Genomic DNA, 27,406 nt, shown 5'->3' on the forward strand with positions numbered 1-27,406 from the left:
CGACCGGTGGGGAGCACAAACTTGCGAGAAGCAGAGCATGCAGAAAAGCTCCGCAAGAAGACAGTGCAGCTGCTCGGCGGGGTTTGAGGCTACAGAAGAGGCAGCGGCTTCTCGAGGATTACAATGATTGCCACAACTCAACAAAACATGACCACGGAGCTGGTATGTGCGGGTCTTTTTCTTTTTCGTGTTTAATCCCCATTTAGTGCTTTGAGTGTGTGTTAAAGTGTGCGTGCAGTTTTTTGAGGGGGGATTCACTGGGTCCACTGATGTGTAGTGTGGGGGGGGGGGGGGGATTCCTCATGCATCTCCACAATGCGAGCGGTATCGATTTGCGTTTTAACCATTTGGCCCATTCAGACTTTTTTTTTTTTTTTTTTTACCCCTCAGTCAATATTATTCTCCTGCTGGACTCTGTGCACTGCGGTGCAGGGCAGCTGGTGTGGTAACTCGACGTCCAGCGCCTCTCTCCCCACTCCATTTGTTTTTCTGTCCCATGCAGACTTTCGTTGCATTACACCTGCAAACAAATATTCGTATGTAAAATGTATCATCACTCAGTGTCACTGGTGCACAGACCTACAACCTGCACTGAGTGATTGATAATCCCTCTGGCTGCTGTGTAGGTGTGTTGACAATGAAGAAAGACTATATCCCTTTTATTTTGCTCACACCATTAACACACTGATCATGGGATACTTTGCGTTGGATGAAATATCATGAATGCTTTGTAAAGTAATGTTAATGCACAATTTCCTTTCCGATTTAACATGCACATCTGCCTTTTTTTGTGGTTAATTGAAGACAGTCATTTGCATTTTAGATGCAACTTTTGATCCTAAAAAGCAGATTTCATGTATTAGTCTGTGGATTTTACAGAATATTCTTTACATAAGAGTGCATTTAACTGATTAAAGTCTACAGTTCTGGTAGCAATCAATGTATACATGTAATATAAATGATGGAGATGAATGATTGCATTTGCAGATTAATAATCATACTGTTTTCATGCTGCCATTTCATGCAATCAACAGAACTAAGATGCTTCTTCTTTTGGATAAAACTTTCTCATGCTGCATCACTTGTCCAGTCATTATAATGGGCTGCTTCTGTTTCACTACAGTGCAGAGCAACAATTTCATCCCTTGCCAAGTCCAGTAATTAACAGTCTTATCAAGCTGTCGCTGTTCTTGTGAAAGCGCTTCAATCATGAGATCATTAGTACACAGCTGTCCCCTGGTGGAGAAAGCATTTGAAAGACTACAGGAGCACTTAGATTATTTGTCAGATTGTGTCTAATTTGGTACATTAGATGTTCAGCACAAACCTGGATTTTCTTCACTCTCATGTTCAAGTGATTGAATTTCAATGAACCCTGACTGAAAGTCTTGTGTGATAATCCTGCAGCATTATTGTCTCCTTGAGAGGGCCACACAAGGCTGCGGGGCGCACAGACGATCCATTACTTGCAAATGTCGCAACATTTCATGCCACGGTCTCTAATCAATATCTTTTACACTGAAATGCTATTTATGAGGCAGAGCTGTGTTACATATTTTCACATGTGGGGGGGGGGGGGGCGATCGTTTTGATTTCAATCAGGTCATATGTTTGGGTGACACACTATTTGGTGTATTAGAGCAGAAATCAATGACTTTGGAAACTGCTCTTTGTATAAGAAAGCAATTTCATGGCAGGAAAACATAATGCTTTGGTTCTGGTTCAGTTAATCCCCTGCATTAGGGAAGAAAATAGCAGTGATTTAATTAGTTTTCTTCAAAGGCATTATTGTTTTAACATGCATTTTCAACACTGATTAAGTGCCAATATGACAGAGTACATTCTTGTTTGCCATGAGCGTATTGTGAGCTGCTGCGGGAGTATTCCTGTAGAGTATAGTCTCCGGCTTGTGAAAAATGGCATGCTGTATTGCATATTTTACTGTTTATATACCATGCCACCTGCAGCTCCCCCACATATGTTTTACTGATGCTGCTGTTTTCCTCAGGCAGGAACTCGGTCACTTTTGTGAGTGGCTGGACTCGCCGAGATAGAGAACCCCTTTTTTTTTTTTTTTTTTACAGTTATTTCGCTATGCACAACAGGGTCATGAAAGGAATAAGACAGTGGGATAACCTCGCAGTGGTGGACGCTAAAGCAGCAGCACTTTCATTTCACAAAAAGGCTTGTGCGTCTGCATTGTCTGGCAAAAACCTCGAGGGCAAAAATTGTGCCCAGCGAGTCCCACATGGTGTCCATACCACCTACTGCTTTTTTTTTTTTTTTTTTTTTGTAAGATTATACACTCAAAGAGAGGAATGGTGGCGCAGTGAGTGGGAGCAAAGAAATTCCCCTGAATGTGAGAAATGAAAGCTTCGATATGAATCAATATCAAGCTGTAGTATCTCATTACTACGGCATGTGATGAACCATTTATTACAACCACTCTTCAGTTACATTCTGCCTTAATGATGACCTTCATTTGAAATGAGGCAGTGAGAGATATTGACAGGGTAATACGCATGTGGGTTACTTGCTAATCTACAGCTTTCCCTTGTGAGCAATTACAGTGAATCATTAAGATCAGGAGCATATAGGCTACATTGAATATGTGTCTGCCAATAGATCCCCATCTTTTAATGCTGGTGCTTATTTTATTGATGCCCCTCTGTCAATGTCATCTGCGTAATAAACATCATAACATGGTGTTAAAGGAGGAGTTTTAGGGGGTATGCAAATTGGAGAATCCCCCAAACTGCCTGCACTGGTTCCCTTATTCCTCTGCGTGTAATTTATTGTCAGATTCTGCATGCCTCAAAGACACAGAAGATGGAGCTAAGGAGGTCTCCAGAGTCTAATTTATGAATTCTTAGCACCGCCTGGATTCTGCGCAGCCCAGTTGTGTTGCATGCTGTGCAGATTGAGTAATTGTGTTCGGTGTGGCTCGCTTTTTTTTTTTAGCAGGCAAACTCAATCAATATAATTCGAGCCGGTTGATTTTGTGTGTGTGTGTAGTGCTTTGAGAAAAAGGATAAACCAGTCTGATTTTAAGGAGATAGGTCAGGATATAGGTGTCAACATTCCTTATGGAGGTGTCATACTTTGCATAAAAAAAAGGACTCTATCTTAATGTCTCCTTTAGGCCTGTATTACCTCTATTAATTGTTTCCCCCTGGACCTTGTACAACTGTACGACCTTATTGATTCTTTCATTTGGTTGAGTGAACATCCCAAAGCTCGGCTGGCAAACTAAAACAGCTCTCTCTACTCTAATGCAGTTCTGCTCAACCAAAAAAAAAAAAGTCCTCTCATGGGGATTCCTTCAAGAGAGCTTTCCATAAACATAAAGACCTTTTGATTTGCATTCTCGTCCCCTTTGGTGTTTGACTGACACCTCATCTAGGCTTCCACACCAACTCCCGTGGGATTACGCAGGCTGAATAAAATAGATGGCCCACTTCACAGCTCTATGTGTGATTCATTTTTTGATCTGGTTCAGCAGAAGAAAAAAAAACTGCCTCTGAGATGTATTTTCTTGTCCATCAGCTTTCGGACTGAAACTAGACTGGTCCGTCATACAGCGGTGCTTGTCGTCTGTTCACCTGTGCCAGCAGTTTGTGCTGCATTAAGATTCCCTCATGCATTGTGTCCAGCAGCCAGTTGGCGCTCTCAGCATCGCCAATGATCTCTCTGGGGATTCAGCTCAGTGCATCTGTGCCTCATTTGCAAGTATGACAAAACTCCTTATCATGCCGGAATGTGGGATTCTCCCAGTTTGTCTTAACAATGACTTTAATTGGAAATGTGGTCTTAAGTCTGGGCTCGGGGGAATGACAGGAGCTGTGCACTCCATTTGGATAATGTTTCAGCTCTCACATCACACAGTAGTCACAAGAGGGAGTTGGAAATGAATACTGTGTGGTGGAATTAGTCAAGTGGAAGAATTAAATTGTGGTACCTTTCTTGAATGAGGTCTTGGAATCAAGATGCAATTCTTTATAATTTGTTTAAGGATATGTATTTATTATAATTCATTGATTGCAATTTTATTCAACATCTACCCTGTTTGTTATGTGAAGGAGATTCAGTTCTCAGTGTTTCATATTCAAACAGTCAAGGCAAACAGAAAGTGCTGAATATGCAGTATGATTCAGTATCGACTAAAGCCTTCATAGACTGCTGTAGCTTCCTTGTTTGACGGAGGGATAATGGTGATTCACTGAGATACTGTGTGCCAAAAGGGCAGCAGAATGAGATAACACAGAGAGTGGGAACGGCCGGTAAAATCTTGGACATCAATCCCCCCGGCTCTGGCCTGCACTGAGAGTTCAAACATCACTTAAAAGTCGACCCTGCAGGTGCAACTGGTAGTGGGTTTAATTTGAACATGTTGTGATGCTACAGCCAAGGAGATCTATTAAAGATGAGACCTTGGCAGGAGTTTGAGTGCTGGCAACCAACCGAGGTACAGCAGACTTTGTGTGTTTTTCATTCATCTGGGGTACAAAAGAAAACCTTGCAATAAGAGGTGAAAACATCTGAAATGAATTCTCTAATATGTACCAAGGTGTTTTTATTCATAAGGAGACGCCCCTGCAGCTTCTAGTTCAACTGCATTGACCTTTACTCTTTAAGTTCCTGCAGAATTCACTTAACTGAAATAGGTTTTCAAGACATTTTGACTCCAGTTATGTAAGCACATTGTCTTTTATCAGCACTCTCATCTACCGTTTGCCAGGAAAAAGAAGGGAAAAGGGTAGACGTGTGGAGAAAAATTGTTAGGTGAGCATATTGAAGGCTAGTGTAGCCAATTGCAGACTCAGGGGCAGCTGGTGTCACCGAGGGAGTGCGGAAGAGCGGCAATCTGTTGATGTCCTCCTTCTGCTGCCTGGCTCCCAACAGCCTGGATTAATGTGATGAGGGCAGGTGAAGCTGTAAAGGTTTAGGCCGATTGTTTGGGCCGCCATAATGAAGGCTCAGTTTTTATAGCTGCTCTGTGATTAAACTCTCACACTCCAGCGGCCATGTGGTTCCAGCAGTGCCAGGCGCTCATTATGAGGGAGTGGAGAGCGGCCTGGGGACAGCATGCGATTGTGTTTATTTGTGACTGATACCGATGCCAGGCTCATTCCATCAGTTCCCCCTGACTGCATAGGGAGGAAATGCACCAACACAAGCCTCAACTTTTGTGTTTTGTTTTGGCTTCTTTTTCAACTGAAGTTTCAATTAACTCTAGTAGGGGTGGGACAAAATATAAATACAGCAATATGCTGTCGTCCTGACTCGTGTGTTTAATTATCAAAGCTCCGGTGCCAAATATCGACATTTTAGGACAACGAAAATACAACGCTCTAAACTGATTTCTATGGCAATTTTACTCAATGCATCACTACTTCGTGACTCTTCATGGTGGCCCTTAAGACATGAATAAGGGTAACATGGATGGAAGTGAATTAATTAGCCTGAGAAGAAGTTGACAGCAGTGTAAAAGAATAAAAAGGACAGCCAGATACTGCGGGGAAAAGTAGTGAAGGATGAAGAGTGATAAGAGGTGAATCTGAATTGCAGTAAATTATCCTGCAACTGACATTTTTAGGGCTATTTTATATCCTTTCTGTTGCTCAGAAAGGATATAAAATCATGATGTATGATTTTTTTTCATTATATAGATTATTGCAAAATCGCTGTACTGTGATAATATTGTTATTCTGTGCCAAGTGTTGTATAGTATTGCGAGTTACCCTGAATTCACACCCCTATTGTGTAGATAAACAGCTCCATCCACTTCTCTTTAGTTTGATTGACATGTTAACAACTTAATCAAGAGCTGTTGAGTAAATACTCAACCACCAAAGCAGACATAGAAGGCAGATTTTTTTCGATGGCGCACACTAAGTACAACTTCCTCCTTCCCCCTCCCCCCTCCGTTTTTGCAAACAACTCGGCCCATCAGACCTGTCGCAGGTGAAATGAAGCAAAACACAAGAAAATTTATGTTGTGGCCAAAAATTGCTGCTTCAATTAAAGTCTCATATATGCAACAATTTTATGCAGTTCTCATACGGAAAATTGGTGTGTAATTCAGCGAGGTGTCTGCAATGCTGAAGACTGATTTCATATCCCCCCGACGCTTACTGTACTAATATGCCTGTTGGGGAAAAAAACTCTGGAAATGATGCAGCACTAATGTCTTCTTCCTCCTCCTCAGCTGTGCTGGCATTCATCATTCTGTGTGTGTGTGTGTGTGTGTGTGTGTGTGTGTATGTGTTCTTGTCACAACAGGACCTGGGAAGTTCAGATGGTCCTCCGCGGAACTGGAAGGGCATAGGAATCGCCATGGTGGTGATCATAGCCGTCATGTCCCTCGTCATACTGTCCGTCGTCCTCCTCACACCCGGTGAGAAGAGCTGTCACAAAAAGAAAAATCATCCAAGTAGACAGAGGTTATACTCTACCATAGGCCTACTCACACAGCAGCCATTTCCCTCTGACATCACACTCAAGGTGGGAAGCTCAAATGCAGGGGAAATGTTGTACTTCTGCATTTTAGAGTTTAAGGCAGATACATGTGGAGTCTGATCAAACATTTTAATTTCACCATTATCAAAAAAACCCATCAAAACCCATGTGCCCTTGCTTAGCACACTGTTAGCAGGGAAATTACTAAACGCTAACATAAAGAGTTTATTAGTTTTACACCATACAATAGTAAAGGAGCTAATTCCTATTTAAAGGCTATGCAAGCAAGGAAAGCAAACATTTTTATTTTCTATACGAGCTAGTGGGTAATCAAAAATCAGTTCTAGTGTCAAAAAAACAACATATTTTATCATTTTTCAGCTGAGGTTAGTTTGTTATTTTATACAGAACAATAGAAAAGAAAAGCAAATTCCTAGATTAAAGCAATGTAAGGAAGTTTCTTAATGCTAACATTTGCTGTTATTTATGTTAGGTAACAGGTTATCAAGTAGGAGTTCTAGAGTTCAATATGGCCCGATGTACCTCTGGATTTTCATTTAATCGTCTAAATGAATTTAATCGTTTTAAATCAGAATTTAAACGTTCAGTTGCAGATCAATAAGGCAGCTCTTTGAAATTAATTTTCTTGTTTTCATTATGGAAAACACTAGTCGGACATTATAACAGCATTTTATCCAGCTGTGTTAAAATAGTAGGTCCTAAATGAGGGAAATAAAAATCAAATGTTTACTATTAGGTGGATATTGAGAACACTATTTTAATGTCTGTCGTGTACTAATGTATACAGACATCATCTTGTTAGTTTAACTTGGCACAAAAACTGTAAATATTCTATAAAAAATGACAAAATTCTTCTACAAACATCTCTGAAAGTCTCTAATTAATAAGGTATGTGCTGTTCTGTCTTGTCCCTTCTAACTGCAGTGTACAAATGACAATTTAACCTTGCATAATATCTCCGTGTATTTCAAGACTTTGAGCAGTTGCCAGGCAACAATAAGGAAAAAAAACTGCTGCCAGCCATAAAAAAGCTCTCGGAGATAACCCCCCCCCCCCCTCCATTAAACGGTTAATTCTGTTTTAACACTTCTGAGGTTTTTTTTTTATATTAAACTAATTAAATGTAATGTTTTTAAAAAGGGAGGCAGAGCGAGGCTAGCTGTTTTCACTTCCACACATTAGGACAAAGCTGGCTGTTCTTTGCTGTAAGTGGAACTAGCCACCAGGACCTCGACGGCTGGATTGTAGAGTGCTGTTCGATTCATTTTTACAGGGCTTTTAACTTTATTTTATAGGACAGTGGATATTTTATGTATCCGGGAGAGAAAGCGGGGAATGACGTGCAGGAAAGGAGTCAGCAGGTCAGATTTTAACAGCCCACTGGAGGACTTTAGCCTACACACATGGGCACAACCTAACCACTAGGCCATCACACCTTGGAGTGCTGTTGAAGAGGAGGGAGTTGTCAGAGAATGCTAAATTATCCAGATGTGTTCAAAGATTAGGCCTATACGTTAGCGGTGATATAAATGTGCTGCTGATATATAAATGAAAATAGAAATGGATTTTGAATTTTCCACAAAAATAAAATGAGAACAAATGTTAAGTTATGCTCAAGGCTTAATCATTAGCAAAGTAATTAGATAGTTACCTAGCTAAGATGGGAATTAGGGGCTGTGATAGCAGACACAGATTACATGCTAATCAGTTCTAAGATATAAACACAATTTTAAATAAATACAAATAACTGAATTTTCCACAGAAACAAACTGAGAGGTGACTGTCTGGACTGCCTGTTCGTACATTTAAAAAGACACTTGACATTTAAACCCAATTTGCTCCCGCTGCTTCGTCGGCAGCGTACAGTATGAATGAGTATGAATTGGATTAGTTTCTTCTGAATAGCATCCTCTGCAATCTGTGCGTGGATCGGTAGGCGTGACCTGCAATGTGAAAAGCCCTTTGAGTAGTCAGAAGACGAGAAAAACACCATACAAGCTCAAGTCCATTTACCGTTTATCAAGTTCAGTTAACCACAACACCTAAAACCTTTCCCATATTTGCATGATTAGTTCTTTAGATGTCAGAAATATTAAGTCCTTTGGCTCCAATAAAATAAGCTCATGGGAGCCTAGCAGAAGGCTAACAGAAACTGCCTGTCACTTAAAGTAACCATACCTTTAAATTATGCATGACTTTAAGCCTTAATGTAATTTAAACTGGTGAGTTACAAGAGTATTTAGTCTAAGTAAGTAGTCATGAATTGGATAATAAGCTTTAGAGATTAAATCATATTTTACAAGTCTATAAAAGTTTAGTTATGCTGTTAAGTATTTAATTTTTACATGAGATCTTTTGGGAATGAAGGCCTTTACAGGAATTGCAGTTGTTGGTATTTATATGTTGGCCTCATTTGCTGCCTGTATTCTTGTATTTCATGTACTGATAAAAAGTAAAAGAGTTTCTCCAAAACATAAATGAGCTTATTTCTCAAAGTGTGGAGCACGCTATTCAAATGGAAGTGTAATGTGGGAAAGTATTACTCAGACATTTCAAATGTTTAAAACATTTGAAGTCTGACACAAAAATGAATAAATGTAAGACCAAAGGTGAAATAGATGTCAGGATCAAACATACTCACGTTTTGCTTTCTGTAAACAAGACACCCTATTTGATCATGTAATTATCTCTGTGTCTCTTTGCCTCTGAAGATGAATCCCTCTTGTTGCTCCGTTCCCAACTCACCATGGAGGATCTGGAGCGTGAAGAGTTCAAAGTTCATGACCCCTCTGTAGCGTGGTTGAACGGTAAGGATCCCTGTTCTCACTAGCAAATTGATCCTGACAGTTTAAAACCATTTGAATGATCCTGACTGAAACGGAGAGTACCGCTGGTTTGCAAGCAGGAGCGACCTCTGCCTCTGTCGCTTTAAATCACCTCTTCAATAACAGAGGAAACTTTTCTCTCACCTGTCCTAACTTTGTCAGAAAACGAAGTGGCTCTTCAAACCAGAGAAGGACACATCCTCTCATTCAGCCTCAACAGCAACCTCACCACGACTCTGCTGGACAACAGCTCCCTGGTGAGTTACAGCAGCACAGATTTCAGTATTGATTGGCTTATATTCATAGACAGCTGGATAGATTGACTGGCCTATAGAGAGTGATGCTTCCACATTGAGCCAGAGAGAAGCTGTAGAGTCCCACTGTTCCACATCATACAGCTGAGACAAAAAAAGATCTGGCAGAGTGACAGTATTGGCTCATTTCGCCCCAATCTGGCTGCTCTGTGAGCCCTCAGCATGTGCCTTCAAAGAGAATCTCCCAGGCATGGGTATCATGTTGAACACCGCCTCTGCACGACACTGACAGACTTATGTGGGTCATCACCGAGGAGCTTAAAGCAGGATTTTGTTGTCAGGTTGAAAACCAGTCTCAGTGAAGTGGTTTGTTCTTTTTTTTTGCTGCTGTTACTAATTCCAGAAAAAATACATTTTCTTGTTTGGATACAAACACACACACAGGAGTTCCAAGAAAAAATGCATTGCCCAGAAACGTTTTCAAATTTAGTGTCAAACAGAATCAAAATGTACAGTGAGGAAAACATTTTCAAAAGCCAAATAACACAGCTCTTCACAGCTAACATGAAATAAAAGCAACTCTAGAAATATATCAAACAAAGACAGGAAAATAATATTGAAAAAAAACATCTTTATTGAAATACATTTGAGCTTTAACAGGTTTCAGTTTTGGCTCTTTTCCCTGATAGGATTTTACAAGGCACAACCAGAAGCCCAATCTAATGACGTTGTAATGACCTGAGGGCCTTCATGGGATCAACCACTTTATAGTATAGGGTTAAGCTGATTTGTGTAAGGCTTATAATAAGTAAACATGGGGATTTTTAATTAACTATACTTTTTAGAGCAAGCCAGAGAAAGTACCTGAATCCAGTGTTGAGTTAATATTACAACAGCGTCAGGGTTTATTTTGTATGATTCAGCATCTTTTGTAACCTAATCTAGTCTGTCTCGGGTTTCTCGGCTGAAGTGAGAAAAACATGCAATACAATAGTGAAGATATGATGATAAAGAGGAATGTGGAAGGACTATTCAGACCGTTGCTGTACTATCAGGCCTGCAACTGTTTGGTTCACTCACAATTCTCTGGAAGTGTTGTTTTCGACTGAAGCAAAGAGAAAAAGTCCTGGAAGGAGAGTTTGTGAAAACCAGATATTTTCTTCAGGAGTAGATTGAGGATCAATACAAAGATCAAAGAGAATGAATATTTCATTCATTCCCAAGATGAGAAAGAACACGACTTGAAATGAATGATAATGTTGCTCAACATCTATACTTGATCCAGAAGTTCACCATATCAACTTAAACATTTATTATATGTACATTTTAGGTTTTTTTTTTTGCATTGCATCAAAACTAACTTTCGCACTTTTAAGTCAATGATATAAAATGGTGAGATGTGTAAGTTTCCCACCTTCAGTAATCCAAAAAGCTGGAGAGATCAGCATAGCAATCAAAAGAGACACAGGCAAACTTCAGACAGGGATCATAAAAAGACAGAATAAGCCTGTGCAACATAAGGTTGTATATTTTCAATACATTGATACGTTTTTATACCCTGTGTTTCAAAACAATAACAAACTGCCAATTTATTTCTTGCAATTAATGTTAATTAAAAACAAGAAATTACCCTGAATTGGGTTCCAAGGACCTCTATATTTGTTGTCCTGGTAACAATATAATGCAATTTTTTTGCTAGTATCATATTGAAAATTACAATTTTGTTATCATGACAAACCTAGTCTGGGCCCAGGATTGAGCCCTGAGGAACTCCTAGAGCCCCAAAAAGTTACAACGAAAGACATACAGGTATTATGCCTTGACAACAAACTGAAGTTGCTGGTGATGTAAAATGAATTGTTCCCTTTTCTCCTCCAGGACCTGACGTCTACTAAATTCCAAGTCTCTGCTGACAAGAGGTTTGTCCTCTTGGCGTATAATATTCAACCGGTAAGTTGTCTCTTAATACCAAGTTGACTCCAATTGATTACAGAAATGACTGTCAAGCTTTTTTTCCTTAGGAAAACACACAGGACCATACATTATCTGCAAATATCAAAGATGAGCTCACCTATTTCCACATGTCTGGCAGACCAATAGTTGCTGCGAAACAATGGCGACATGCATCTTAATCAGAGCCTGAGAGAAAGGTTGAGGAAAAGCGGTGTGCTGATTCTGCACTACTGCAGCAGGCTTTAGCTCCAGAACACCGCCCGCCAAATGACTGGGATAACATATGGGGAGTTGAATATTTAAACTGGCGGATGGCTGAAGGTGCAGGGGGTTGAGGAAAGCTTAGACCGAGTGATCAGTGTGAAATGGTTCTCTAGGGGGAAGGGGAGATATCAATGAGATGGGGGCTAAAGTTGGAGCTGCAGTAATGAAATCACCCTGCTTCTTCAGCTGCGAATTGTAATGAGAAGCTGACGAGAATCACAATCGCAGGTGGTTTTCAGATAAGCGACGGCGTAGACAGAAAACAGATCTTTTACTCACTTTGCTTTAACACAACATAGTCCATTGCCTCCAGTCGCTCACCCCCTTGTATCTGCAGTCGCACTCTGTAAATACCTACACCATTAATAAAGAGTTGAGTTGTTCCTCAAAGGGCAGGCAAGTTGTGTAATATGCAAGTAATCTGTGAGGGATAGAAAACAGAATTAGGAGGAAATGAAAACCCTCTCAGCACATTTCCCAAACATTTTATTAAGAATATGAAAGCAGATTTTGCTGCTCTCCTACCCTCCGAGTCTTTTCTATCTCTCTGGGTTTCCCTTCGAGATCTGCCTTTGCTCTAATGACTGTGAATCATATAACGTGTGTGTGTAGGGGGGGGAACGAATGAGCCTGTTGCGGTGTTAGCTCACCACAAACACAGAGCATCCCTTGTAAATGAATTATTGAGCAGTTAACATACGTTCAATCAGTTTTCATAGATCTCCATAGAGAAGTGGCTCAGATCTTTGCTCAGTTTGTGTGTTGCTTGATGCCATGTCATTAGCATACTTCCTTTGATGTCAGCAGGAATTGTCTGAACTAATCTGTATGCTCAGTGTGTATTCACACTCGAGGAAATCAGAGACAGTTAGCTCGCCACCTGGAATCATTTGTTTGTTTAGAAATGCACATGTGTGTCAGCTATACGGTTTGGCATGCAAGAAGGCCATTCCTCCATTCCTTCCCTTCTTTCCAATCTCCCTTCTTCTATCTCCCGCCTCAGCTTCCTCGCGCTCACTCACTTTCTTCTGTCTATCTCTGGGGGGATTTGTGCTGACTGAAGCAGTTTGCGCCAGGCACCAGCTTTTCTGTTTTGGAAGAGGAGCCGCACGCTGCTGAGAGTGGCAGAGAACGATGGAGGAAAAAACAGAGAGAGCAGTGGGGGGAAAGCAACTTGCGATTGGTGGGGAAGGAGAGAAAAATAGGTTATGCACCATCTGCCCTTAGGTACAATGCCCAGTGTGAAATCAATCAGAGTGGTTTTCAAAGAATGACAGAGATGTTGGAAGGGGAAAGCTGCAGTTTAAAGAAAAGGATGAGCAGGGCTGTGAGTAGAAAGTTAAAAGGCTTCTCTGGATCTTGTATTAGCTCTGCGGGCTTTAGGGACATTTTTTGTGCCTGGTGGGTGAGAATAAATGGATTTTGATAAGAGGGTATACAGAATCAAGTTAGGGATTTGGCCACATCGGAACAAGAGAAAGCAGATTTCCTATGGGGGAATGTCTTTCCCCAAAGCCTGTTTGCATTAAGCAGGTTTGTGTGAGAGAGGAGACCCACATGCTTTAAAAAAAAGAAGAAAAAAAAAGAATGATGGTGAAATACTTTTGAGTGGATGGAGGCTTCTAAGATTGATGAGCAGAGGCAAACGGAGTAAAAAACTGCCGAGACGGTGCAGTTTAGAGACAAATAAAGTGACAAGGGAGTCGGGTCTACACTCTGCAGTAAATGCTGATGCTGGGTGCTGCTATCAAAGGCAATGCATTGAGGGGCGGCTCAGGAATACGGAAAAGGAAGGATTCTATTATCTCTGTATTGTGCTATCTTGCAGTGTACCTTCAATATCAATATCAGAGCTCATGCAAAGGGTGTTGTAATCTCTTTACATTTCCTTTGTTAGTGCGTCTTGTGACTGTTTAATCCATACATGCCCCCCCCCCCCTCCACGTTTTGGCAACATGGATTGGGGAGGGGGTGGGTAGTAAAGGGAACGTGGGAGTGGGAGGGCGAGGAGCAGAGCGACCTGGAAGATTTATGATATGTTACTGGCAGTCACATTAAAATTCACTCTGCTGCTCCAAGACAGATGCCCTCACTCTCTGTGTCTGTTTATCACACGGACGCACAATAACGCACAGCCTCTGCCGCCAGCTTCATAATGTTAAATCACGAGCAGGCTCTATGACGTCCTTTACAAATCATGAACAGCTGATTGAACATACTTCTCAGGCCCTTGCTGCCCCCCTTGGTCTCAAAGAGTGATACTCCCTTTAACTCATGATCGGCTATGTGTCGACTACCTGTCAACTCTGGCCGTCAGCCTCTGCCCTCCCTGCATCCTTTTTTCTCTCTTCCTGTCTTTGTTTCTTTTCTCTCTATTTTCCCAGCCTCACTTTTCCCCCTTAACTATCGGACCAATCCATCCCTTCCTCTTCCTGCAGTTATTTCGCTCGTTACAGCTCTTTTCCTGTACACACCCTGTTGGCCCCTCATGCTCAGACTTTACACCGCAATCAGTTTTCAATTTCATTTAGATAGCCTGAGGATTTATTTTCTCTCCTCTATTTCCTCGGCTTCACCCTCGCGTCACTCCATCCATGCGTTTTCTGACAACAGACAAACAACACAGAGGAGAAATCCAATTTCACTGCTAAGTGTGCTGTATAGAGGATGTGACATTTAATTTCTTTAGGGACTTGTTTTCCAGGAGACTCCGGCTTTCAGAGGTCAGGGGGAAAATAGCCTACTTCCAACCTTTTTGCTTGAGAGAAAAAAAAAAAAAAAGAATGGAAAAATATATTACCTGGAAGTCATCAGGTAATGCTGTGATCAATTACAGTTAACGCTCACACACACACGACCACACTGACATTGATTCTGGTTGCTCAGTCCTCTTCAGCATGTTAATTTAATTAATCTTTAAGCCGCAGATGCTTGTGTCAGGGTTGCGACACAGTTCCCAGCACAAAGGATCCAGTGGGAAGGTTATTAGCTTTAATGATGCTATTTAATAAGAATGTCGCTCTTAGCTTCTGCACTGCTCTTTCACATGTCATGTCTTTTCTTTTTCGCAGTCTTAAAGGGTTCCTAAGGGATCAAAATGTCTGTTTTCAAATATGATCATAATAATGATGTAATGTGGATGAAATGACTGCAAGAGGTTTAATGACTCAAATATATTAAGGGTATTAGCCGTGACTTTTTCAGTGCAAGTAAAGCATTATTAAAAACAGTCTTTTGAAAATAAATGCTTATACTGATAAACCGAATGCTCCTTCAGGCGAAAGAATATCTTTTTTGGGACTCTGTGCAGTGATTTAAAAATGAAGTTGTTTCAATTCAGATACGAGCATAGGAAATAAGTCCAATACTTCCTAAAATGTAGCGTTAGGTATTAGAAAGTACACCAATCGATGCTTCAATCTGATACCAAAACAAAAATATGAAAAGTGCAACACAAAAAGAAAAAAATAGGGAATATTTTTTACATGTTCGCAGGGTTTTGTCAAAGATAGAAAAGATGGCAACAGTTTTTCAATCAGACATTTTTGGGGCTGTTTTTTTTAAATGAAGACAATTTAAATTCATGAAACCAAAAAAATAGAGTAGGGTCTTGTTGAAAATAAGCAACCTTTGACCATCTCTGGCGGGCCGAGCGCTGAGCTGCAGCTAATTCAAGCCTTGCCATGCATGTTTTAAGGTAATGAATTCTTCATTTTCTGAGCCAGAACCTACAAAAATGGTTTTCAGTATCTGCACATTCTTGAGTCTAGGAATTGGAATCTATATCAGGAAGGAAATGTGACAAAAATCTCTATTTCAGTCAACATAAAAGAATGTTTAAAAAAACCTTCCTGTTGCATATTGCATAATTTTATAGTGGACTTGAACTTCCTTCCTCCAATTCTTTGTTTAGTTTGTATTTTCTTTTCTTTAAACATTTGTGTGAGCACTGAAATATGTGTGTGTTGTTATCTAAGTGCGGCACACCTGTGTTGCATGTTATCCTCTACCTCTTTCAGGTGTTCTCTCAGTCCTTCACAGCCTCCTATGCTATCCATGATGTGGCTAATGGGTAGGTGGAATCGTGAATGCTAATGCATGGGCTGCACTGGGCATGAGCGTTACCGATGCAAGCAGACCCGTGGACTGAAAGAAAACCAGAGTGTGTCTCGTCGAATCAGACTCGTCATGTTTCTGTCAGACGTGCATTCATTCGTCAGTGTGCTCACCAGGGTCCATTATCCAAATGTAAGGGTCTGAACTGTACTGTGAGTTGTAGACAGTATTATGTCAGTGGATTCCTGGAACTTCTGAAGAAACGGGTATGAAAAGGACTTCTAGGGGACCTGCAGTGTTGATCGTTGCCTGAGTTTGCCTTTGAGGGAAATGTTTGCCTGTCCTGATGGGGGGGGGGGGGGAGCGCTGATAAAATTAGGAATAAGAAATGTTGCACTCTTGCATGAACAAACTTTGTTCTTTGTTTCGCTTTCCCTCCATGCATCTTGCTCTTTTGTCCTTACAGTACAGTATCTCTTGCAAGCGAAGCTCAAGGCCGAGGCATGGACGGACCTCAGAGGGCTTTAAACAGGACACTCGCTCGTAATGGAGGGCTTATGTCTGAGTGTTTGTGTGTGTTCCAGGGATCTGCTGGAGCTTAACCCTCTGGAGAAAGACAAGGCAGCTCTACAATACGCCTCCTGGGGTCCTCAGGGAAACCAGCTGGTAAGCCAGGCTCTAACTGATTTACCTTTATCAATGCGACGTCGTCCGCATCAACTATTCCCCTCAATCTGATAAGAAACGCTTCTGCAGCTCAGTTCTTGTATGAATGGAGCCTTCGTGTAAGATAACTCCAGTAATGATAACATCAGTGGTATCATGTCTTTGTCATTATGAGATGAACTCCAGCATCGAGGTTATTGCAGTGCCCGTGTTGCTATGATGGGGTTGCTTTACAATCATAATTTAATTCATCTACCTTCACTGTAATGTAATTGGTTCTTGCTGCTATGTCGGCGCTCATCTGCAGCACATTAATTGGATGGTAAAGATGTATTGGCTCTCACTTGGTGTGTATGTGTGTGTTGGCCGATGATTAATTCAGCCTTGGACGGCGTCCGATGTTCGAGTCAGGCGGCCAGTGTTGAAGCCTGCAAATGCACTGTTTGATAATGGATTGGCATTGTCTGTCTGTGCCGCTCCTGCCAGGCCTATGTGTTTGACGGAGATATCTACTACCAGCCGAGTGTGACCAGCAAACCTCTGCGTCTCACAACCACAGACCAAGAGCAGAGTGTGGTGAACGGGCTCTCTGACTGGACTTATGAAGGTAGGATCCAATTCCAGACACCCCAGACGTTTTTCATATTTGTGACGGGGTGAAAAAACATCATGAAAACAGGTGTAAGCTCCAACTGTGACATACATAACCGACACTGTCTTTACAGAGGAAGTGCTGTTGACATACGCTGCTCACTGGTGGTCTATGGACGGGGCCCGGCTTGCGTACCTCACCATCAACAACTCTGCCACACCTGTAATGGAAGTACCTCACTTCTTAGGACGTCTATACCCCTCCAATGTCGCGTTCCCCTACCCAAAGGTAGGATAACATTAACTATGTAACATTAATATCAGTTGTAGCTGAGGATAATGGGCCCGTCATTGGTTTTGCAGGCAGGACGCACACAACCTGGTTTTGATGTAATTGTGAGGACCTGTACTGACACAACCTTTCTGCTTAAAAAATGTATTTTGAGGATTTTAACAAACACATTTTCTGGTTTTCTTATAGCTGCTGGGACTACTTTAACACACTTATAGGCTTAGTATAATTAGAGTTTGTTGACTGACACAACTTTTCTAGTGTAAGTAATATTGTGAGGACTTTTCCTTACACACACTTTCTGGTTTGATGTCATTGGCGAGACTCTAAAAGACACAGACACGTTGGTTCGATACGATGCATGTGTGACCTCTCCTGGAGCCAGCCTCAAGCGGACGCTTGAGCAACTGCAGTTTTCTATTTGCACTTTTGCATTGGCCTCACTTTTCAACGCCGGAGGTCGTTGCTTGGACACGATCCATTTTCTTGCACTCTTGGGGACATTTGTCTTGGACTCACATTTAGCTGCTTCGACAGACTCAAACAATCCACATGTAAACAGAGAATAGCATATTGATTTAAACCACAAACAACAACATAAAGCACAAGACCCACATAAAAAAAAAAAAAAAAAACATAAATAAAAAAAGAAAAAGATAAGAAACACCATGACAGCACAGCCCATGCAGCTTTAAGAAACATGATCAAAATCAATGTTTGTCCCTTTGCTGTAGTTAAGTTTTACTGTCACACACTTTCTTTTCTTTCTATCATTTTAGGGACCCTTACTTTCAAACGCTGTTTGGTTTTAATATTTAATATCATTGTGAGGACCTAGAATGATATGCACTTTCTGGTAATGTCATTGCAAGGACTTTCACTGACTCCAACTTTCTGGATTTAATATTGTCATGCTGAACTCCTACTGAGGCGCAGAGGTATTTGTATTAATGTAGTATGACCATGAGAACATACCGGTTTTCAAAGCAATGGTTCAAATAGTTGTGATAAATCAGTCTGGACCCGTGTGGAGGACTGACAGAATTTCTCTGCCAGTTGGTCTAAAAGCTTACATCTAACACGTCTATTTTTTATTTCATTCCTTTCCTCTACTGCTCACAGGCCGGCTCAAGTATCCCATCAGTCAGTCTATTTGTGGTAAATCTGTATGGTCCAGCTCACACTCTGGAAATGATTCCTCCTGACTCCCTCAGGGCCAGGTACAACAACTTTGTGAATTTCAAATCAGTATAAACCTTGAAGACTTGAGACTCCACCAGTCAAAAATGATTAGACATGTCAAAAGTTCTCTCCTCTTCACCCCCCTCCCCACTTTTCAACCCGTTCCCCTTGTATCATTTTCTGCATCGCCTCTTCAGAGACAGCTACATCTCCATGGTGACTTGGATCAGCAGTACCCGCCTCGCTGTACGTTGGCTGAATCGCGCCCAGAACCAATCAGTGCTCTGCGTGTGCGAGGCCACCACAGGGGCATGCTCCGAGGTGAGTGGTCATCAGTCGTTCCACATTAGTAATTCAAACGGCCCGCACTGCAATATTCAGCTTTAATGGAATTTTTTTGCTCCTTTTACACTGTGTTGGGAGTTCGGATTGATTTCTTTAAGCTCTCAGATGTCTACAAGCCGGATTAATATTTAAGGTCATTTGCTGCATGAGTTGAATTCTCAGAGATGTGCTGCAGCATTTTATTGCTTGTTCTCTTCTGGTAAGCCCTTAACGGAGGTTACCTATCGAGTGCCATTTTTTTAAAACTTTCTTTTGCTGATGATGAACGTGAAAGAAGATGATGAAAGTGACTAATTCATGCCCCCATAATGTGTGATTCTCAATCAATAGAAGCACAAAATGGCCATGGACATAATGCAAAACCAGCGGCAGGTATGTAAAGCTCATGTTTCAATTCTTATTCATGATAAGTTTCTGGTATTTTTTGACCTTTTTTTTTTTTTTTTTTTTCACTTTTCTCTTCCACAGGAGGTGCCGTTGTTTTCAGAAGATAGCTCTGTGTTTTATACAATCCTACCAGCAAAGCAAGGCGCTCGAGGGGAGTTTCATCACATCGCTGGTCTCTCAGCCCAGGTCAGTTAACTTTTACTCCCCTCATATCATCCTAGAATAACTCCTGACAAAGTTAATCATAATCATTTCAACAGTGGGTGGGGGGTCCCATTAAATGGTGTGATTACAGATCTCAGCCGTGCAAACCCTTAAGACCTCCTCCTCTTGTCATTACTGGAGCAATTTGTTTGCATTTGTTTTCCCTCCCGAGTTAGTGAAACACCACTTTTATCTTAAGAGTTATGTGACTCATTAATACTTAAACGGTGGTTCACCCCCTTAACATTACTGAGGGAATTTAGCTTGTTACATTTCAGTTTAGCGATTTATTCATCCTCAGTGGAGCAATTAGAAAATGTTTTATGCTTTTGTTATAGAAACATTTTTATACAGAAGGGAATGACATAGTGTTTCTGTTTTTCTCCATTTTTATGAAAGAAATTTAACACATTTGGCAACAAAAAGAGCTTTTGTTTTAAAGCTTTTGAGTAGTGAAGTCTCACATCTTAGTGTTTAATAGTGAAGGCTCATTTATACCATTAGATATGATGCATCATTCATACTATAAACAACACCATAATGTTGTTTCTCGCTAACTTAAATCTCAATATCAAAATAACTATGATTAAAAAAGACTTCTCTCTGGAGTGATCGCAGCCTCTGTTTGTTTTACCTTCATGAATCTTAATTGCCTTTCCTCCATCCTCTGACACACACTCGCTGTATCCCCACACCTATTTTTATTCTGTCTCTCTTTTTTTCTTCTACTTCCATCCTCATCTATGTCTTTCTATGTATAACACAGCCCGCCACCCCCTCCGTCCCTCCTCGCTTCTTGACATCAGGGAGCTGGGACGTCACCTTGCTGTGCGCACTGGATGAGAAGGCAGGAAAAATGTATGTGAGAGTCACTGTGTGTGGAGCTGGGTTTAAAAAAAAAAAATTACAGTTCAGTGCCTTAACAGCTTGAAGCGCCTTACAATGAGTGTTCACGTCCAGAGTGGGGGAAAAAAGTGCTCCTCATTAAAATGATCTTCTCTGGCTGTAAACTGGGATCTAAACCTGTCAGCTGGAGTGCAAATCCCTGCACCAGCTCAATCAGACTCTGAGTGAATGATACGACTAAGACTGCCTATTTCAAAATGACTGAAAGGGACATTTTGTCATGCCACGTTTTAAAAGCTCGAAAGAAATTGGAATTGACCCGGAGTATGCTTGTGGTTTCAAGATTTGAACATGAAAAAGAAAGAAGATTACTGTCCCCGGAACAAGCAGATTATACATTAAATCTGGCTCGATCTTGCTTATGGGGAGAAACCCCTCATTGACTTACTGACTGAGACGTGAGCATCACACTGACACCTTCTAGTCAGTTGTTTGTAGTCCCAAAGCCCACAGGTTGATAAAAGCTCAGTGCCTCCAAGCTACTCAGTCTCTCCCACAATGCTTTAGTTGAACTCATATAGAAGTGGATAATACACATCTCATGCTTTGATGTTTACCCGATCCTCAAATGTTTGAATTCACCGTCACCGATGCTAATTTATGTATTAAATAATATATACACATGTATATTTTGTACCTTTCTAAAGTATGCTAATGTGTCTGTATTGTCATGAATAATTGATGTCTAGAATAATTATGATGAAGTGACGTTACCAAAGGGTTATCTGAAGTTCTTGGATAATGTACATTATTCGATGAATCAGTGTTTTTTTTTTTTTTTTTTCCTCTCTTCCTCAGATATTTCCTGAGCACAGAAGAATCCAGACAGAGCAGACACCTTTTCAGGTAACCATCCCTGTGAAACTTTAGGCTCATTTTATAAACCTACCTTGTCGGACCTTTTTATTCTCAACCTGTTTTGTTAGGATTAATCTATGCTAGCATGTAGTGGGAGCATTTCTATGTTCCAATTGTTCTATGTGATCAGGGTCCTCGGATCCCAGTCATTTAAAAGAACATTTTAAGGGGACTTTCCAAATAGGTTGTATATTCTCAGCGACAGGAAACCAATGCTTTTTAATTTTTTGACAAAACAGAGATCTACATTTGAGAAGACGATATCTGCAGCCTACAGTTTACAATGTTTTGGTGGACTCCAGGAAGAATAGCTTTGGCTTAGGCCACGGCTAATGGAGATCTGAATAAAATAAGTTAAATCTACATTTAAGACCTTGACATCTGCACACATTTTTAGCATTTCTGCAACTTTGACTTTTGCATTTTGGAGATTTTGCAAGTGGAGATTTCTACCTACAGCCTTTGTGAGAACAAGACATGCTAACAGGAAGCTATGTTAGTATGTCTTGTTATGACTTTGAACAAGATGGTGCACAACAGTGCTGTGAGCTTAAAGTTAAAAAGCATCAGCATGCTATTGTTTTCACAACGGCTAATAAAGTATGTAAAATTAAATAAAAAGAAAACATACTGACGCTTAGCAGGTATAACATTGTGCCGTCACCGCCTCAGCTTTGCCTTGTAGCATGTCAACAAGAGAACACAGTTCATCCCAGTCTGATGGGAGTGCCATTAGTTATACAGAAAAAATAACAAAAACAAAGAAAAAGATAAGTAGAGTTAGTAATTGGAAAAAAACAAACTATTCTAATTAATCCTAAGGGGAATATGAAAGTGTGAGCCATATATTATTGCAATCCATTTAATAGTTTTTGAGACATTTTGCTCAAACCTCAAATGTCAATCTAAAGTGTTTATTACAGCAAAATCATCAGATTAGCAATTTCAACAGGAATCTTTGTCCCCATTGTAAGCATGAACGCCTCTAGAAGATTTCACTGTAATCCACCTGATACTGACTGACCATGATCATGTCCACACCCTGGGCCTTGCCGTTAGAATTCTCGCTCGAGGACATGAGCTGAACTGACACATTTCTAACACAAAGAAACTGGCTCAGTGGACGAGGCCCCTCTCTGCTGCAGAGAGCCGAGTCACTGAGATTTATGTTGCCTCCCCCCCCTGTGATAAACACGCTTGTCTGCTCCCTCATCAGCCTCGCCGGTTTCATATCTTTTTATTAACTTACTTCGCTGTAGGCTAAAGAGAGATAGCACAATATTATGGAGGAGGGATGATTGCTCGTTTGAACTTAACTGTGATTAATCCTGTATGAAATGTGTAAGCAGCAGAGTAGAGAGGCACTCCACACCGCCTAACAGAGCGATCTGTATAACGACTTTTATGTCCACACTTATTGAACCCCATTTGTTTAAGAAAAGTCAACTGCCGGAATAGTTTGTCTCAAGACACTTTCTCCGATATGTAAGCAAAGTAATTGACCCTCTCCTGGAGCATATCAAAGTGCTTTAGACTTAGCATAGGGCGTTCAATAACCCTCTCCTTTTATTTCAAAGCGTGGACCTGGATGGAGTGTTTCAGCGCCAGTGCATCTCCTGCAACCTGTTAGATGGATGTCGCTTCTTTAAAGCTGAATTCAGCCCCAATCAAACATACTTCACTCTCTACTGCTTAGGTAAGACACACACGCACACACGCGCGTTCACACACTTATGTATGGAAAATGGAGGCTTCACGCTGAGAGACAGCTGGTGTTATAATATTCTCTTGTTAAAAACTCCACAGGCCCAGGAATCCCTAAAGTGACAGTTCACAGCACAAAGGACCCCTCCAGTGAGTGTTACACCTGCCTGTCTGATTAATGGTCTCATCACACACATGCACACACATTCGTCGGTGTCTGTAGTTGCCAACGACAGCCTGCAGAGGGCGGTATATTCAAGCACACTAGAATGTACGCTCATCACTGCATTACTGTCCTGCGTGCGAACACTGCCCTCTATCTGTGACTCACTGCTACAGCATTTTCCCCTGAGATGATGAGGAAAACTTAGGCAGCTATGTCCAATCGGGATTAAAAAATGTTGACACACTGTTGTCTCATCTCTTGTAGGTTATGTTGTTTTGGAGGATAACAGCCCTCTATCTCGAGCTCTGGAGGACAAGAGGCTGCCTGAAACCCTGTTCAGGACCCTGCCAGCAGACAACCATGGTAAGAAAACAGCAGCTATATTTAAGCCATTTATTCATTTATGTATCTTTCTATACAGATTTAAATCGATGTATCCTTGTGTTGCCTCTCGTTAATCTAGTTTTTCACATCTTCATGTGTCTGTATGCATAATTATATGAAGTGTATCTCCTCTTTTCTGGTTTTTAAATCGGTCGGTCAATGCATCAGAAGTGATTGTATGCTAAAAACAAAATATAATTCTTGCGTTGTATAAAATTTGCATCTTGCTAATAAATACTGTTCTTTAAAAAAAAAATGCTATAGCTTCTTTTTTTAGCCACTAAAATACAGCATGACAGTTTAGTTATCTTGCAGTTATAATAAAGTACAAGCTGAGAGCGTGTCAGCCTGGAAGGGACAAATATAGTTAATTACCAACCATAGAAGTAATTTCTACTTTTTAATAATTACTGGTGTGTCTTTTGCATCCTTGGCGGCTAGAGGCAGGTATCCTTTCAGAGTGTGCTTCTGCATGTTCCTCCATCTTTTTTTTTTTTAACCTTTTTTTCTGTGCCAGAGAAGTTTCAGATGCACCTTTTTAGTCAGAGGCTTTAAGTTGTTCTCATCCGAACGCGTCTTTGGACAGATGACCCGACCCTTTGACCTCAACCTCGACCTCTGTTTGCATTCCTCAGATGTCCACCTGAAACTATCTCTACCTCAGGGTTACGAGGCCAACCTGCACCCTCTCCTCATCATTGTGTAAGCCCCCCCCCCCTTAAACAACAGCTGTCACCTGCTTTACAACCGCTGATCTCTGGCCCCTTGTCTTTTTCTCTCACACACCTAAAAATTGTCACAGTTCTCGCTGATCCTGTTCGTCTTGTCGCTCAGGGATGGAGTTCCTGGCAGTCAGTCGGTGACAGAAGAATTTGCCCTGGACTGGCCTCAGGTCCTCTCCAGCACTCACAATGTGGCCTTGGCCTGGGTGGACGGCAGGAGCGGGGTCGGCCGTGGACAGAAGACCACCGCTGTGGATCCGCGCAAGCTTGGCTCGCTTAGAGTTAAAGATTATCTGGGAGTTGTCGAGTCAGTAAAGTTATGCACCAAATTACTGTATGGCTATATAACTGTCATGTGAGAGAAATGGCTGGTGAACTCACAAGACTTTATGACATTTCCACAGGTTGTTGATGCAACTCTCTTACATTGATGATCGTCGCATGGCCCTGTATGGCAAGGTTACAGCTTTTTTAAAGCTTATTTCTGTAGAAATGTTTGCAAGCTACTGCCCATTGAAGCCATCATAGCTCTGTCATACTTTGTTGAAGCACTTCTCTGCTTCTCCTTACAGGCATTTGGGGGGTATTTAACTCTCAAGATGTTAGCTGCAACACATAAGCTATTTCAATGCACAGCTGCTGTTGCACCTATAACTGACTTCAGGCTTTATAGTAAGTTGAGAACACATCGTAAACTATTCAGACACAGAGGCCTTTTGAATATTAATGAGACTGAGACATAGTTTGTGTATTTCAGTAAATGTTTTTCCCCTTTTTACAGGTTCTGCATTCTCAGAGAGATATCTAGGCCTTCCAGCAAAGGAGGAGCACGCTTACTCGGTGAGGGTTTAAAGCTGATGCTCTTTTCTGCTGTACATCGTTTAAGAAGTTTTACACTATTAAAGATTTTGGATATACACTCACTTGCATATTTATTAACTGAAACCATCGCGGTCCAATACAAAAGCCCTCCAAAAGAGAATGTCTCCATGAGAGGTTTTTTTTAAAAGGTGTTGATTCAATTTATTTGTTCACTTTTAGTTTGTGTTGCAGTTAAAATGTTACATTATAATGAGAAGTGTTTCCTATATTAAGTCAACCCCCTTTTAAATCAATAAGGGTGGAACGAATAAATAACAGAAGTAGATTGCATTTCAATTCAACTGCACCACAATCTACAGCCTCCAAGATGACCATACATTTTCAAACCATTAAAAAAAAAAAAGCTGAACATTTAGTCGTTTATGTTGTGGAATTTATTTCCGTTCTGTTGTGTTCGACTGCATTGGTTTTAGGTAGGTGGGTGTAACTTATAAAGCCCTAAAACTGTGGTGGTGTTTGTTTCCAGACGGCCTCTTTGCTGGAGGAAGTTAACAAACTGAAGGATGAGAACTTTCTTATTCTACACGGAACCGCAGATGGTGAGGCTTTGTTCAGTTTTATGCCAAACATTCTTCTGTGTTTTTTTGTTTTACATTTTATTTAATCTTGTTTCTGTGTATGGCCGTAGCGAGGGTACACTTCCAGCACAGCGCGGAGCTCCTGAGCCGACTGGTGAAGGTGGAAGCTAACTACTCGCTGCAGCTGTACCCAGACGAGGGCCATATCCTGAGGGAGCCGCGCAGCATCCAGCACTTCCAACGGACTGTGGTGAACTACCTCCAAACCTGCTTGAAGCACAGCATCTTTCTAGATCCTGTAGAGGAGGAAGAGGAGGAAGACGACTGAGCCTTGAGCCCCTTCTCATCTTCTGGAAGGACTCTATTTTGGACTCTATGCCATTTTATGCATTACCTTGGGTCGGATTATCAGACACAAGAGCACAGGAGTGGGGACCAAGCACATCAGATCACCTCCTACGACTTCTGGAAAAACTGATTGATGTACTGTATACCTTGTTGCACATATTTATTATTTATAAGTATGCTGTATGTTTGAGTTTCTGTTTGTTTCACAAGATTCACTTGAGATAATGTGGACACGAAGGCTTCTGATTCTGTCAGATGTTTGAAAAGATTTTAAAACATGCATGTCGTAATGGCTGCATGATGTGGATTAGTTTACATTTTATGTGTTAAGCAGGTTTCAAATATCACCCTTTAGGGTTAGAAGTGCAGAATCTACCAGCAGCTGGGAACACACTAGAGAGATCCATGTTGACGCTATGTAAAGAGAAATTAACTTAATGCCTCAAGTTTCCAAATTCATCCAGATAAGACGATAAAATCTTTATAATGCAGATTCAAGTCATACAAAATTGAATCAGGACAGCTTTCATCAAAGTTATTTAAACCATATAACGCTCACGTTACATGCAAACTGGGTCAAAGGTTACTCTCCTGGGAACATTTTCCACTGTCTTTTTAATGTTGCTGTAAAAGTCTTTAGTTCAGTGTGTTCCTAGAATGAATAAATTCAAATGAGACATAAGGATCTTAATGTGCCAAATGCATTTTGTGCACGTTATCCACTCGTTTCATTACCATAACTTGCATTCTGTGATTTAGGATTGAGTATGCAGCTGAGACACCACAAGCTCGGATTCAAGAATGACCGCAAAGACATCTATGTTTGTTTCTCTATGTGCTGCATTTTGGAAGTATGGGGCTGTTTTGTTTTTTTGTTTTTTTATTATACATTTCTGCATTTTAATAATTTCTTGTGTATTGAAGCATTGGATTGTCTCCTTGAACAAACTGCTGAACCACTGTAGTCCTTAAAGCTATTGGATTGTGGGTTTGACCATCAAACTATCAACCAAACTGAACTGGTAAACTGGTAAACTGGTAAACTGCATGCAGGTGATTTGAAAACATATGCCCTTGACTCTGAACCAGCTACTCCTTTTTTTTTTCCAATAAAGTTTGAACCTCTTGTTTTTACAGCAAATTCTACTTGTGCTCCTTTTCTTTACAAATCACCCTGGTTGTTGTCTAAATGACTCTGAACAAATACCAGGAGCTATCAAGTACCAAAGAGTCATTTACAGCTAATACTGTCTGCTGTTACTGCTCTCAGTGGCTGCAAAGATAATGGTTTTCCGAAGGGATCCATTTATAGTATTAGCCCAACACTGATTGATTGAGAGTAACATATGCTAATGCTGATGGCCATAAATAACACAGGTCAGATATTTTTAACATAAAGGTGACGCCTGTGATAATTAG

General features: G+C 40.9%; 1 protein-coding gene across 1 annotated transcript; it reads left to right on the forward strand.

Annotated features, from left to right (window-relative positions):
- LOC109985570 (inactive dipeptidyl peptidase 10) lies at positions 1 to 27,128 on the forward strand. The gene is made up of 25 exons (XM_020635960.3): positions 1 to 162; positions 6,283 to 6,397; positions 9,192 to 9,287; positions 9,468 to 9,562; positions 11,438 to 11,509; positions 15,796 to 15,848; positions 16,417 to 16,498; positions 16,985 to 17,105; positions 17,224 to 17,378; positions 18,504 to 18,601; positions 18,761 to 18,884; positions 19,239 to 19,280; positions 19,377 to 19,481; positions 20,266 to 20,357; positions 21,204 to 21,251; positions 22,841 to 22,959; positions 23,070 to 23,117; positions 23,398 to 23,496; positions 24,153 to 24,219; positions 24,352 to 24,546; positions 24,644 to 24,698; positions 24,812 to 24,911; positions 25,021 to 25,079; positions 25,588 to 25,660; positions 25,750 to 27,128. The coding sequence occupies exons 1-25, from the start codon at positions 124 to 126 to the stop codon at positions 25,965 to 25,967; spliced, it is 2,370 nt and encodes a 789-aa protein (XP_020491616.2). The 5' UTR covers positions 1 to 123; the 3' UTR covers positions 25,968 to 27,128.
- The last annotated feature ends 278 nt before the right edge of the window (positions 27,129 to 27,406 follow it).

Source organism: Labrus bergylta, chromosome 12, assembly GCF_963930695.1.
Source record: "Labrus bergylta chromosome 12, fLabBer1.1, whole genome shotgun sequence".
In the NCBI taxonomy this organism is placed as follows: domain Eukaryota; kingdom Metazoa; phylum Chordata; class Actinopteri; order Labriformes; family Labridae; genus Labrus; species Labrus bergylta.

Excerpts from the sequence above, each read along its gene's own strand:
- LOC109985570 (XM_020635960.3), top strand. The coding sequence starts at position 124 with ATGATTGCCACAACTCAACAAAACATGACCACGGAGCTG. Across the intron at positions 15,849-16,416 it reads ATCCATGATGTGGCTAATGG|GGATCTGCTGGAGCTTAACC; the intron begins GTAGGTGGAATC and ends TGTGTGTTCCAG. Across the intron at positions 24,699-24,811 it reads GCATGGCCCTGTATGGCAAG|GCATTTGGGGGGTATTTAAC; the intron begins GTTACAGCTTTT and ends TTCTCCTTACAG.